We start from the raw sequence: 13863 nt of genomic DNA, 5'->3' as shown, positions 1-13863 counted from the left end.
CCCCCAAGAATTGGCTATAAAATTGCAACCTATAGTTATTTACCATTTGAGCCAGTAGCATTTATTTGGTTTTTGTTTGGTTTGGTTTTACTTCATAAATAAAGTATCTTGATGGCTCTTTCAGTACATCTTCCTTTAAATCTATTTTGTAGTGCAATATACTACATATTCCAGCAGATCGGGGTAGATGTTAATCTCGCATTGTTCACTAGAGGATTTCCTTAGTTTTGTAATAGAATTAAATGGAGTTTTCTTTCTTTAGTTCCTAATTCTCAGATGCTGAATGAAACATAGTCTTTGTTGACATTTCAGAAGAACTTTGGAAAAATAATTAAAACCAAATACGAATAGTTCAGGAAGTTGTATATATTTAGATTTTCCATCCTTACAATTTATAAACAACTAAATATAACAGCCTATTGAGACATAAGCAATTTCCAAATTCAGTGAAATAGATCTCAAACTTTTCATATTGCTGTTTTTGTCTAACATGCTTCTTAAGCAGCTTCTGCAAAGTGAGCAAAGGTATTTGATCCGTTACTCATCAACCTCCTCCAAAGCAAAAACATTTTACCAACTTTTCTACTTAGGCCTAATATTTTCTGAACAGCTGTTGAAGTTCCAGATATCTATTTTAAATAGTTCTGCCGTTTAATCTTTAGCACTTTGTTTTCTACCTATCTGTTTCTAGATAACTTTTTTATATATCTACCTATTTGTAATCAGTCCCAGAGTTTATTTACTTTGGGCAGTAAAAGATAAAGTTTCAAAAGATTATGAAGATATAAGTGTAGAAAAGAATCACAGAAGCACAAAATAGTTGACTTGGAAGGGACCTCTGGGAGATTGTGTAGTTGAACGCACCTCACTCAAAGCAGATTCAACTAGAGTAGCTTGCTCAGGACTGTGTCCTGTTGAGTTTTGAGATGGAGACTCCAGAAGCTCACTGCGAAGCCTGCTCCAGTGTTTGAGCACCCTCACAACAACAACAAAAAGTTTTTTCTTATGTTTAAATGGAATTTATTTGATTTCAATTTGTGCCAAATTTTAGTTTGAATTTTGGGGAAGAATCTGCAAATGTTTTTGCTGATGAGTGTATTTTATGTAGGAAATAAATTCATGGAAGTAAATGAGAAGCATTCTGTCACAGTGATGAGAGAAAGCTTCTGGTTAACTCAAAGCAGGTTACTAATTTGAGCTAAAGGCATCAAAGAACAAATCCTGTTTTATGATCTTGAGAAATAGGTAGTTTTAATTAGGTTTTGTTTATCCAGCATTACAGATACTGAGATGCACAATAAAAATACTACAAACACCAGCAGACATCCCCTCCTGAAATCCTAACTTTTTTTCTGCAACTGCCAGATGTTTCTGGGGTACCCTGTATCGCTGCTAGAAACTAACGTTGTGCAGAATAAATCAAACTTGTGTTCAGTACATATGATATTCTTTCTTTGCAGAGTTGTTGTATACCTTAAACAGCCATTGTGATTAAAAAATATTTGAAAAAAATTATTTTTGTGCTGTTGAAAACTTTGAAGTGCTTTTTTTCTTCAGTGTCCATGTTTAACATCCAGTAGGAATCATGCATACTTGGGTAAAGTTTGACCTTCTGCTAGCCAAACCCTGCCCAACAGGCAGGGAATCTGAGCCCCCCAAAAAGAAATCAACTTTCCACACTCACCGGACCCTTTGAATTACTAGAGTTGAATTTACTGAGACTTGCATTGGAAACTAAATTTATTTTTTCACCATACTTTGCAACAGGGATTTTTGAAAAGACGTTCTTTCCAAGAAGCTGAAATTCTACGTCAGCTGTATTCTTCATCATTCCCAGACTTATACCGCTTCAGTATTCAGTCTCTGCAATGCAAGACTGAGATGTTGGAAGCCTTTGTGATTATGCAGAGCATTAATATGCTGCAGGGCCTTATCCCGCCTAAGGTAAAGTAGTGTGGATTTTTTTTTTTATTTATTTAATCTAATGGAGATAGTTTTAAGTCATGAGATTAGGTAGAGAGGAGATCCTTTGATGACTTGGAGTATAAATAAAGATGCAGGTTAGTATGGAATACCTTCTTTTTCTTTAGAAAATAATAGCTAGGATGTGCCCTCTTTCACATTTGGATTTGATGTTAAGCACTGATGTGTAGCATGCATCAGATAGCAGTTTTCCTTCAGGTTTTTTTGGGTGGATTGTTATCAGATTATAAACTAGAACTTAAACAGATCAAATGCTGTTATGAGTGATTAAAAGTGATATTTACAGGGTGGTTTTCTATATTTTGTGGCCTACTTGATACTGATTCAGTCTGTACATTGACGAAGACATCAATAAATTTAAACATGACAGAAGGCTTTTAACCTGATGTTACTAATGATTATTAAGTAGAATATTTAGGCTATTGAAAATAAAAACCTATTTCAATCCTTCAGGAGCAAGGAGGGGAATTGACTCCAAAATACTTGGAAAGGCTGTACATCTTCTCTCTTATGTGGAGTGTAGGAGCATTACTAGAACTGGAAGACAGATGCAAAATGGAGCACTGGCTTCGAAACCATGCAACAATAAAACTTGATCTTCCCTGTATCCCAGAAGGCAGTGAAGATACCATGTTTGATTATTATGTGGCATCTGACGGTTAGTAACCCCGCTGGGTGGTATGGGGTAGAACTTAAAATTGTGCTTCTTTTAGAGAATTAATTCAGAAGTTTTTTGTAGCTTACCTTCTTTTGTGTTCCTTAGCAAGTTTGTTTTACAGCTACACTTCATTGGTGATGTTGTATAAAGCTTTTTCCCTGTTTCCTGTGAGAAATCAGAATGCGGTTATATTGCTACAGAAAGCTGCATGGACTTTGTGCCGATGAATTGTCATCAAGTGAACAAAAATAGACAGGCCTTGTCCCTGTCATAGTTTATGTAGGAAAGAGGAGTAAGCCTCTTAGATCCAACTTGAGAGATTCTATGATTATATGATTCTATAATTTTGGTCTGAATTTACAGTGTGGGATTACTGTATGTGAGACAGAGGCACTGACAGACGAGTCAACTCAATGGAAAATAAAAGAAGCGACGATGCCTTGTATTTCTAAAACATAAACTTCTTTTCTTTCTTATTAGGTAAATGGATGCACTGGAATACACGTGTTGAAGAGTATGTGTATCCTAGTAGCAGCACTCCAGAGTATGGCTCCATTCTTGTGCCTAATGTTGACAATGTGAGAATGGATTTCCTTATTGAAACCGTCGCGAAACAGGGCAAGGTACTTTTTCTATATTTCACATCTAAATAGTGCTAACAGTACACATGATAAAGTTTTTGAATTAGAAGTGAAATATTATATTATTGAAAAGGAAGAACTTCGTTTTTTTAATATAAAATGGTGATTCCAGGAGCTACAGTCATGTAAATATGCTTGAACTCTTGAATACTCACTGCTTCGAGACTTTTTTGTCTTCCCCTCACCCATCCTTTCTGTAGTGGAAATAACCGTAATTACAGCTGAGATCGGGTCAGAACAGAAGCAATTTTTTCATGTAGCTGTTGGAGAGGGGGCAGCAGAGTGCCAGACTCTGCTGATATGAACTCTGCCCACATGGGGGCAGTTCCAGAGTTTATGTACCTTTAGGTTATGCAACCCATTCTGTGTCTGACCAAAACTGTGTCAGATAAGCAGGATATGGTAAATAACAACAGCAATTGAAATCTTTCAGATACTGAGGCTCTAGCCAGTACATCCTTTTTCAAATAATCAACTCCTTTTATGAATAATCCATTCCTTTGTTAGTTAAATCGTGCTGACTGACATGACCATTAACTGCAAATATTTTTAACTTGTGAGGCCTGCAAAAGTCTATGAGACATTAACTATTTGCTTCCACATGTCCCTTGTTGAGAGTTCACTTTACATAACTTTTCTAGTTTCATTTCAGTTTGAAAGCTAAATGGAATTGCCGAGGCTTTGCTAAGTCACCTAGCTCTTGTGTTTTGTCTTACTTCAATGCCTTTGTCTAGGCTGTCCTACTAATTGGTGAACAAGGAACTGCAAAGACTGTTATCATCAAAGGTTTTATGTCAAAATATAACCCTGAAAGCCACATGGCTAAGAGTTTGAATTTTTCATCTGCAACTACCCCATTAATTTTCCAGGTATAGTAGTCATTCACCTTCTAATACAGTGTGACTGGATTCAGAGTTTGTTCTGAGAATTTGCCAGGAGGATGCTTCTGAAAGTGGTTTATTTAATTGAAAATGAGTGTAGAAACAAAAAAGCACCTGCTCAAATGGATTGTGTCCTAACACATGATTTAAAAAACTTCTGTAAAAACCATGTTCCCTTCAACTTCTTTGGTGGTTATTGAGCCATTTTTGGACTATGACAATACCATGCATATTATTTGCTTCATCACATTTAATGTTTTTATGTCAAATGTATCAGTTCTCACTAATTGGGTAGAGCTGTCAGTGACTTCCCTCAGATTTCACTAAAAGCCATGTGTAAAATAAGTGCTACCCACAACAATCTGTCATAAAAAGTGTTCTGTCTGCAATTTAAATTTCAGTAAATTAAATTACTTATTGAAAAAATAACACATGCACTGCAGCTGCTCTAAGTAGAACTATGAATACTTAAATCCTGCACTGTACTGCCTGTCCAAACTTGTACTGAGCTACTTTGAATTATTTCAAGTTTCCTTAACCTGCTGGCAATATATATGGGAAATATTTTTAATGCAGTTTGGTATGCCAAGCCGAAGCACTGTCTGTGCTGTAATCAGAAATGCTGTCTATAAGCTTGATGCATAATCTATCATCTGGCTCTATAGCATAGTAGAAACTATTAACATGTTTAATATACAAGTATGTAATTTTGGTCTTATTTTCCTTAGTGTTTTTACTTCTGTTGATTGGGCTATAGAAAGAAAAAGTAGTATCGGTACATCTATTTTTATAAAATAGATGTCAGGTTTATTCATGATAGATGATAGTCTGTTGATGATCAAGGCATCTGAAATAGATGTGCAAGTCTAACAGTCAAGTCTCTGATAACAATCTAGACCAAAGCATTGTCTGTTACAACACATGAGGTCTTAAATTACTCTGACTTTCTAAAATCTTGGTCTAACTGATGCCACTTGTGTAAGAAGGCTTTCCAGGCTACTGTACAGGAGCCTAGGCACAATGTAAGAATGCAGATATTTAGACTTGCACTGAAGAATAGCTATGCATGGTTAAGTGAGCTTTCACTTGGTATAGAATAAATAAAAACTGGACCTTAAGAAGAACGGAGCAATGGAAAGATGATGGGAAGAAAAGTAGTGGTAAGTCTACTATTAAGCAAAGTTACTTCATCAAGTCTATTTATGTATGTGAATTTAATTATCACTGTATGCTTTTGTGAAGTACATTGATGTCTGCTGGAAAGGTCTTCAAGAATCACATCTTTCAGATCTGACAGATTATTAGTTTAATGTTTATTGCTAGTAACCATCAATTTTGCTGATAAATGAAATAAAAGAAAAGCTTGAAATGGGTTCAAAATTATGAAACTGCTAGGCATGGTTATCTACACTAGACATTTGTTATATCTGATACCAACCTAATGCTGTATAACATGAGATTTCAGATGGTCTAGTTGAACTAATCCGCAGTTACCTTCAGCGGATGTGTTGTCTAAACCTTTAGTAAAATTCTTTGTAACAAAACCATCAATATGTTTAAATGATTGAATCATGTATGAAAGGAAGGGCTTTTTGTAACTATGCTAATAATTGCTTTTTAACAGCGTACAATAGAAAGTTATGTGGACAAGCGCATGGGCACAACTTATGGTCCACCTGCAGGCAAAAAGATGACAGTCTTCATTGATGATGTGAATATGCCCATAATAAATGAATGGGGAGATCAGGTTAGTTTGTGAAAGAGGAAAAAAGAAGGCAAAACATATTTTCTTTCTTTCCTTGCTACACTGTAGAATTGGCTTCTCTTCTCAATCAGGCAGTAGGGGGTACATGTGATATGTAGTGCTTAATTTTTAAACAGTCTTCTTAAAGAACCCATCTAGTTTTATATTGTCATGAATTAATTGAAAATAAATATACTGACTACAAGAAGCAGTTTGAGTACTCCTTAAAACATGCTGGTATAATTTTAACAATGTTTTTTACCAACACTGATTTTTTAATTAAAAAAAAAATTAAAAAAATTATTTAGGAAAAAACCTTTGGCACACAAATTGTGATAGCAAACTGGCTACGTGGACGATAATTAAAATACTGTGCATGCTGAGAGGTAAGAAGTGACTTCTCTGCTTTAGAAAAAATGGAAGTAGTCATTATGTACATTGGCAAGATGGTTCTGAAGTATATTGCTTTGGAAACTAATGTTAGAATTTCTAGAGAAATATAGTCATATCATGTACTGTCTGTGGGATGTTTTCAACTGGTCAGACAGAAAAGCAGGGCGTTCATTTATGGCTAAGGAAGGAAATCATGCATTCTTTTGTATGGAAGTAATTCTATGTTTGCAGCTTGAAAAACCACGTTTGTGATTATTAAACATGGAAATTTCATCAAAATATTTGGTAGCAGATGTGATGTGTGAAGATGCATCAGCTTGGGCTTGATTAGAACAAACTGGAAGTTTTATGTTAAAAGGGAGAAGTATTTCCAATACAACAATATTGGAAATCGTGCAGCATTCAAGTGAGAATGAATTGAAGTACGAAGGATTAATTCTAAGCTAGGGATTCCCTTCTACTCCCAGGATTTTTGTCCATAGATATTACCAATGAAAAGGATGATCGAAATATGCTTATTCCTAGCAGTGCATTTTTCTCCTGAAGCAAATAAGCAGGGGGTTGGGGGAGAAAATAATGGTGTACTCTTTATTAGGTCTTTCAAGTACACAAGTATGTTTTGTATTTAATTTAGTTGTGTGTATAATATTCTGTTATATAATACCTGGTTATTTTACAGGTCACTAATGAGATAGTTAGGCAGCTGATGGAACAGAATGGACTGTATAACCTGGAAAAGCCTGGTGAATTTACCAACATTGTGGACATTCAGTTTTTGGCGGCCATGATTCACCCTGGGGGAGGTCGCAATGACATTCCACAGAGGCTCAAGAGACAATTTTCTGTGTTCAACTGTACTCTGCCTTCTAATTCTTCCATTGACAAAATTTTTGGTAAAGGGAAATTAGCTTTGTATGCATCCCATTTTTGAAAATGGTAGTTGATTTTTCTTTATCCCTCTATTTAGAAACATTATGATTAAAATTGAGGCTTAATCCCCCTCTGATTTGCTTACCAGCACATTTTCCTTCAGTAATCATGCCCCACCTGCAACTTCATCAGTCTGTAAGTTTTTCAGGTCCAGTCACATCTCTGAATCTATTGGTATGCTAAGTGTTAGGAGGAATGGCATGAAAGCCATTCCTAGTTTTCCTGACAATGCTGGAGAGGTGCTAAGAATGAGTGACTAATGACTAGACTTTCACAAAGGACAGGATCATATTGGTCTCAGAGAAGAGATTAGCTATTCAAAGGCTGTGGAAGCTATTTTGGTAGACAAAAGAATATTTTTAATGGACAATTAATTAAGAGCTAAATACCCAGTGAGCTGGTGGCAGAATGGTGTTAAGACTGGGTGAATCAAGATTTGAATAAAGACTGAAAATCCATTTCAGAAAATTAGAAAAGGTTTTGGGGATTAAAAAAAGAAAAAGAAACTTAAGAAGATCGTAGCTCTTGGTGTTGCACTAGTGTGTCTTAGAAAAATCTTTCATTTGGCAATTTTTTTTTTCACAGGTGTAATTGGAGAAGGGCACTATTGTAGTGAGCGGGGATTTTCAGAAGATGTGAAGAAAACAGTAGCCAAATTAGTTCCACTGACACGCAGGCTGTGGCAGATGACCAAGCTAAAAATGTTGCCCACACCAGCCAAGTTCCATTATGTCTTCAACCTTCGAGACCTCTCAAGGATTTGGCAAGGAATGCTGAACACTACATCAGAAGTGATCAATGAACCAAAGGTAAGTGCAGCACATCGGTGGCTTTGTTATAATTAGTGTAGCGAAGAGGATGAAGAGTATAACTTCTTGGCATTTGAGTTTGCTTTAGAAAAATATAATTTCTGATTAAAAAAGTATTTCAGTGTTTTTTTTGAGGCAAAGATATTTTAGTCTAGCTTTTACAGTGCTAACTAAAATGATAACTTTGTTTCATAACTGTAACAAAAACTACTTCCTTTGACAGAACAGGGTTTGCTTCTATCTGCTTGTTCTATTACTGACGACTGCTAGTTTGTTTGAAAGAAGTGAGCAAAGAAAATTATGAGAAGCAATGAACTTATTTTAACCCAATGAAAATGCATATATATTGATTAAAAAAATAAACAGTTCCCCTCTCTCCACTAGTGTCTTGAGGCTTTCAGTCACTGCCTAATATCTAACAAATGATTTCTAGCTTACCGCTTAAAAGGAGGAAGTAGTAATGCGTCATAGTGATATTTTTTTTCCATAATCCACCTTTCTTCCAGAAAAGCTCAATACTTTATGCATCATTTCTCTTTTAATTATTTTAAGGAAAAGTCATTTAGTGTTTTGAGCACTGAAACATGAAGTGCTGGAAAAGCAATGCTGATGGTAATCATGGAAAATTTGTTATTCATTTGGGTTATATAATCACTTCATGTTTAATGTACTTCCCTACTTGTTGAATAAGCTCCTGAATTCTACTACATATCAAATTTAAATTTTAGAATTTATTTTAATTTCTGAAGCTAAAAATATACAGCACTAAGATGATTATATCTATATACTCAATTAATGTCTTTTGAAGTATAACAAACAATTGCTCGCAATCTGATTGTGTAAATTTACTTACTAGTTCTGAGACTTGACATAGTATGTGTCATTTGTACTAAGTGCTGTAGGCTCACACAAGAGGTCTTCAAGGAGTAGTTGGAATTTTTTCTGCTACTGTGTAGTAATAGTGCAGGATTAAAACCGGTGCTGCTAGGATTAAGAAGCTGGCAGCTTTTCCTTCTCCATCCTATGACCAAACTGAAGGACTTTAAAGGTATATTGAATTTGGAGAAGAAATAACATAAACACTTAATACATTTTTTTTCCTCTAAGTACTTCGGATTTGGTATTGGGAGTGACATTTGTGTTTGGCTTGAAATTATTCATACCATGATGCTATTATTTCCACCCACCTTCTACTTAATGACCAGTTAAAAAAGTGGTTTATCAGTGCATAAATATGTGTTAACAGGTATGGATATGGTTTTAGGGCTAGGGAAATAAAATCTTAATTTGGTAAATATGCTCTGGTTTGGAATGCTAGATTAAGGCTTGTTGCGCAGTTAACTGAATGTAAGCTTCAAACGCTATTGGGCAGAATGAGAAGCTCAAGGTATCTCTCCTGTGCTACCCCAAAATAGTACTGTTTCTTTTGTAGTGTTAATACAATTTTTAAATAAATAAATAAAAAGCATTGCTTTTAAATTGGCATGGCTTTGTTGCAAGCCTATTCGGACTGAAATGCTTTCTTTTCTTTATATAGGTACTGATAAAACTGTGGAAGCATGAATGTAAGCGTGTTATTGCTGATCGTTTCACAACCTCAGAAGATGTAAACTGGTTTGACACAGCTGTGGCAAAACTCATTGAGGAGGAATTTGAAGAAACAAAAGCTTTGCTGGATCCTGAAACTGATGCATTCTTTGTTGACTTCTTAAGGGATGCACCTGAAAGAACTGGTAAAGATGGACTCTGATAACCATGGAGATGGCAAGAATAGGGAAGGGGATGTGATAAAATAAATGCTAATAGAAATATGTCTTAAAAATGCATAGTAAGTTTATGCATCAACGGTGCGTGTTCTGTCCAGTGACTTTGAAGGTAGTCTATGTTACCAGGTGTGGCACGTCTTATATTCATGGGATTTTTAAGTCCGTGTTTATATCCAGGTTATCTGTATAGAAGAGCCTTGTTTCCATTTCCATCAACATGGTAGATAGACAAAACTGCCAAATAGCGAGCATGAGTCTATATTATTCTAAAATGATGAAAGAAGTGTGGTATGAATGACTTGAAGTGGTGGGGTTGCAGTAGTAGATAAAGGATAGCACTCTAGCTACCATCCCCTAGAAACCTGGTAAAAGAATACTGGCTCTGGGCTAATCCTGTACTACTTAGGAAATACCCGGTACATGATTTTGTAACAAATGAGTATTATTTCAAAATCTCCTGAATGCTAGTAAAACCTCTTGAATTATCCATATGGCTTATAACAATGTCTTCGTGTCTTTTAAATAAAAACACTGTGTCACTGACCTTGCTAAATGACCTGGGAATATTTGTTAGTTGATGCAGAAGAACAGAAAACAGTTGTTTGGGTTCTGGGGAAGGTCATTATTTAAGCCATTGGATGATTCAGTTATCTGTGTTCATATCACTGTAATGATGGATAGTGGAGGCAATAAAAGGTTGGCATGAGTGGTCAAATGCTGTTTAAATCTCTTCTTGGATAATTGAAGTAGTCAGAAGGCAGGGACAAAAGGAGAGTAAAGGATAGGAAATGTTTGATTGGAAGGTATCAAATAGAAGGAAAAAGCAAACTGGTGTGAGAAAGTAGTCAAATGCATCCTTAAATAACTTGCTAAACTGCAGCAATGTAGAGAGGACTGAAATGTAAGTCAGCATACATACTGAGAGAGTGAAGAGTGACTTTTAATGCAAAAATTTGAATCCACACTAGAAACCATTATGTTGAACTGAAAAATAAATGCAGAAAGAAGCATGTAGTTCTCAAAATAACTTGCTTCCTGGTGACAGTTTAAATGTCTGTACTCTGTAATGTGCCTTTTAGCATGAAACTTCATCCAAATACAGAGTAGGAGGCCCTCATTTAGAAAGGGTATGTTTTGTCCTCAGTATGTTTGTCAGAGCCTTGAGAACCCCTTTCTGTTTTGGCTTTAAGTGAAAAGAATAACAAGTGTAATTTTGTTTTAATTGTCCCTTTAATGGAATTTAGTCTTGCCCATTATGATGGAAGTGTAAGAACAGGAACTGGATTTCTGAGCTCTTAAATATATAAAAAAATACATCTGACATCAATTTCAAATAACCCTATGCTCAGGTTAGTGATACGTTTACATACACTCTCTATCTCTTTGGGTTGTATAGCCACAACATATTTGTCCCTGAGATAAATACACGAAGACTTGAGATGAAGTAGCTCAAACATCAACTTTTACATCTTAGCTTCACAGAAATTGTTAGTGGTGCTAGTGTTCTTGAGACCCTCAAACTGTCAAAGGTGTTTTTTAATCAGTTAGTTTTGACATTGCTATTTAGTACTTGTGATTCTGAATCTTGAGACTAGAGAAGAGTTTAAAATAATATATTACAGCTGCCTCTGTAAATAATGTAAATGTCTACCCTTTCTTAGGTTTCATACTTGATCATGCTGTCTTTTGACATTAATGATAAAACTGCAGGAACAGGATTAAGCTGATATAATTCTCTTAAATGGTTTGAAACTGTAAAAACATCACTACAGTTTAACTCCTTGTTGTATTCCTTATTAGTTCCTTATCAGTAGCTGAGTTGTTTAAATGTCTCATTCCACTTATAAGAAACTTATTTCCACCTGGAATACTCCTTTTGTTTAACCAGTGCTTTTGCAGGTAAAAATAAGAAATTGGTTAATTTAATTAGACCTTAATCTAAAGGAGTGTTCGTATATGCAGAAACAATACAGAGCTAAAGAATTTAAAATTAAGGTGACTTCAGGCATACACAGAATGCAATATAAAGGACAGTTGAATGAGAATTAATCACTTAATTTTGAGAGGTTTTGTTCTGTGGTAAAAGGCAATTTCCTTAAGCTGTTGGGTTTTTTTTTTTTTAATATATATATATGTGTTTGGGTTTTGGTGTTTTTTTTGTTTGGGTTTTTTTTTTTTTTTTTTTGCTTGGAAGCTGCATGATTATTGGACCACTGCTAATTTGTAAAAGCAAAATAGGCAAGAAGTAAATGGAGAAAAAATTAAAATGAGAAAAATATTACAGATACTATTCTAAATACAATACAGTTTGATTGCTTTTTTCCCACCTTTACTTCCCTTACCACTGACTTCCAGTGCTTTACTAAGGATTAGGGAAATCCTTATTTTACTGGAATTACTTATTGATTTGAATTCCACCAGTTAGAGATAATATTGTAAATAATATATTTCTTTGGTAAGTAAGAGGAGGCTTAGCAAAACTGATGGTTAGTAATGACTGACCTATGGTACCTGGAAAAATATATCCTGCAGCATATAGATCATGAAATCTTGAAACTAATGGAGCTAGCTGTATGTAAATAAGAGCAAAATTCTACTGTGTCTACTATTATTTTTTGAGGAAAACCAAACCAATCAACCAACGAAAAAACCCCATGGTGTCTGCTTGCTGGCACTCTTCCAATGAAGTTTGTCAGTTATTTGCTGATGAAGTATGGGCTGGATGAGCAGTGAGATGGGTTGAAAATTGGTTGAGTGGCTGAGCCCAGAGGGTGGTGATCAATAGGACAAAGTCTAGTTGGAGGCCAGTAACTAGTGGTGTACCCCAGGGGTCAATACTGGGTCCAGTCGTCTTCAACATTTTCATTAGCTATCTGGATGATGGGGCAGAGTGTATCCTCAGCAAGTTCCCAGATGACACAAAACTGGGAGGAGTGGTTGATATGCCAGAGGGTTGTGCTGACATCCGGAGGGACCTTGACAAGAACCTCATAAGGTTCAACAAAGGGAAGTGCAAAGTCCTGCACCTGGGGAGGAAAAATCCCATGCACCAATATATACTGGCAGCCACCCATCTGGAAAGCAGCTTTCCAGAAAAGGACCTCGGGGTGCTGGTGGACAGCAAGTTGAACATGAGCCAGCAATGTGCCCTTGCAGGAAAAAAAGGCTAGTGGCATTCTGGGCTGCATTAGAAGGAATGTTGCCAGCAGGTCGAGGGAGGTGATCCTTCCCCTTTATTTAGCTCTGGTGACACCACACCTGGAGTGCTGTGTCCAGGTCTGGGCTCCACAGTACAAGAAAGACATGGACATACTGGAGAGAGTCCAACAAAGGGCCACAAAGAATGACTAAAGGACTCTTCTATGAGGAAAGGCTGAGAGAGGTGGGACTGTTCAGCCTGGAGAAGAGAAGGCTCAGGGAGATCTCCTCAATATGTATAAATACTTGAAGGGAGGGTACAAAGAAGATGGAGCCTGGCTTTTTTCAGTGGTGCCCAGTGACAGGCCCAGAGGCAATGGGCACAAACGGAAACACAGCAGGTCCCCTCTGAAGATCAGGAAACACTTTTTTACTGTGAGGGTGACTGAGCACTGGCACAGGTTGCCCAGAGAAGTTGTGGAGTCTCCATCCTTGGAGATGTTCATAAGCCATCTGGACATGGTCTTGGGGAACCAGCTCTAGATGGCCCTGCTTGAGCAGGGGGATTGGACCAGATGACCTCCAGAGGTCCCTGCCAACCTCAACCCTTCTGTGATTTTATTTGCTGTGAGTAACAGTTCTTACTAATGAAGGGCATGTCACCTTTAAGCATGACTAATGCTTATGAATGGAAAGACAAGACAGCAGCACTATTTTCTCCTTTCCTTTGGGTGGAGAAGAGTTGACAATTCCTTGTGGCTTTCAGATCACTCGATGAAACAAATGTATGCTTTTTCACAGTGAATATACTTTTTTTTGCTGTGGTCATTATTCATTTTAGTAGTAATTTTTTTTTCACTAGTGCAATGATTTAATCAACTTAGAGTGTTTTTCTTTTACAAAAAAGTTTATTTGCAATT

The 13863-nt window shown here is 36.3% G+C and overlaps 1 protein-coding gene across 1 annotated transcript in view; it reads left to right on the top strand.

The window, feature by feature from the left end:
* Positions 1-13863, top strand: part of DNAH5 (dynein, axonemal, heavy chain 5) — a 134886-nt gene that overhangs the window by 76323 nt on the left and 44700 nt on the right. The window contains 8 exon segments of the mRNA XM_009324988.1: positions 1768-1944; positions 2437-2641; positions 3122-3264; positions 4017-4151; positions 5788-5910; positions 6980-7193; positions 7816-8039; positions 9577-9772. Of these exon segments, the coding sequence (XP_009323263.1) occupies positions 1768-1944; positions 2437-2641; positions 3122-3264; positions 4017-4151; positions 5788-5910; positions 6980-7193; positions 7816-8039; positions 9577-9772 (1417 nt within the window).

Source organism: Pygoscelis adeliae, unplaced genomic scaffold, assembly GCF_000699105.1.
Source record: "Pygoscelis adeliae isolate BGI_AS28 unplaced genomic scaffold, ASM69910v1 Scaffold86, whole genome shotgun sequence".
Lineage (NCBI taxonomy): Eukaryota > Metazoa > Chordata > Aves > Sphenisciformes > Spheniscidae > Pygoscelis > Pygoscelis adeliae.
This window is presented reverse-complemented; position numbering and strand designations above follow the sequence as displayed.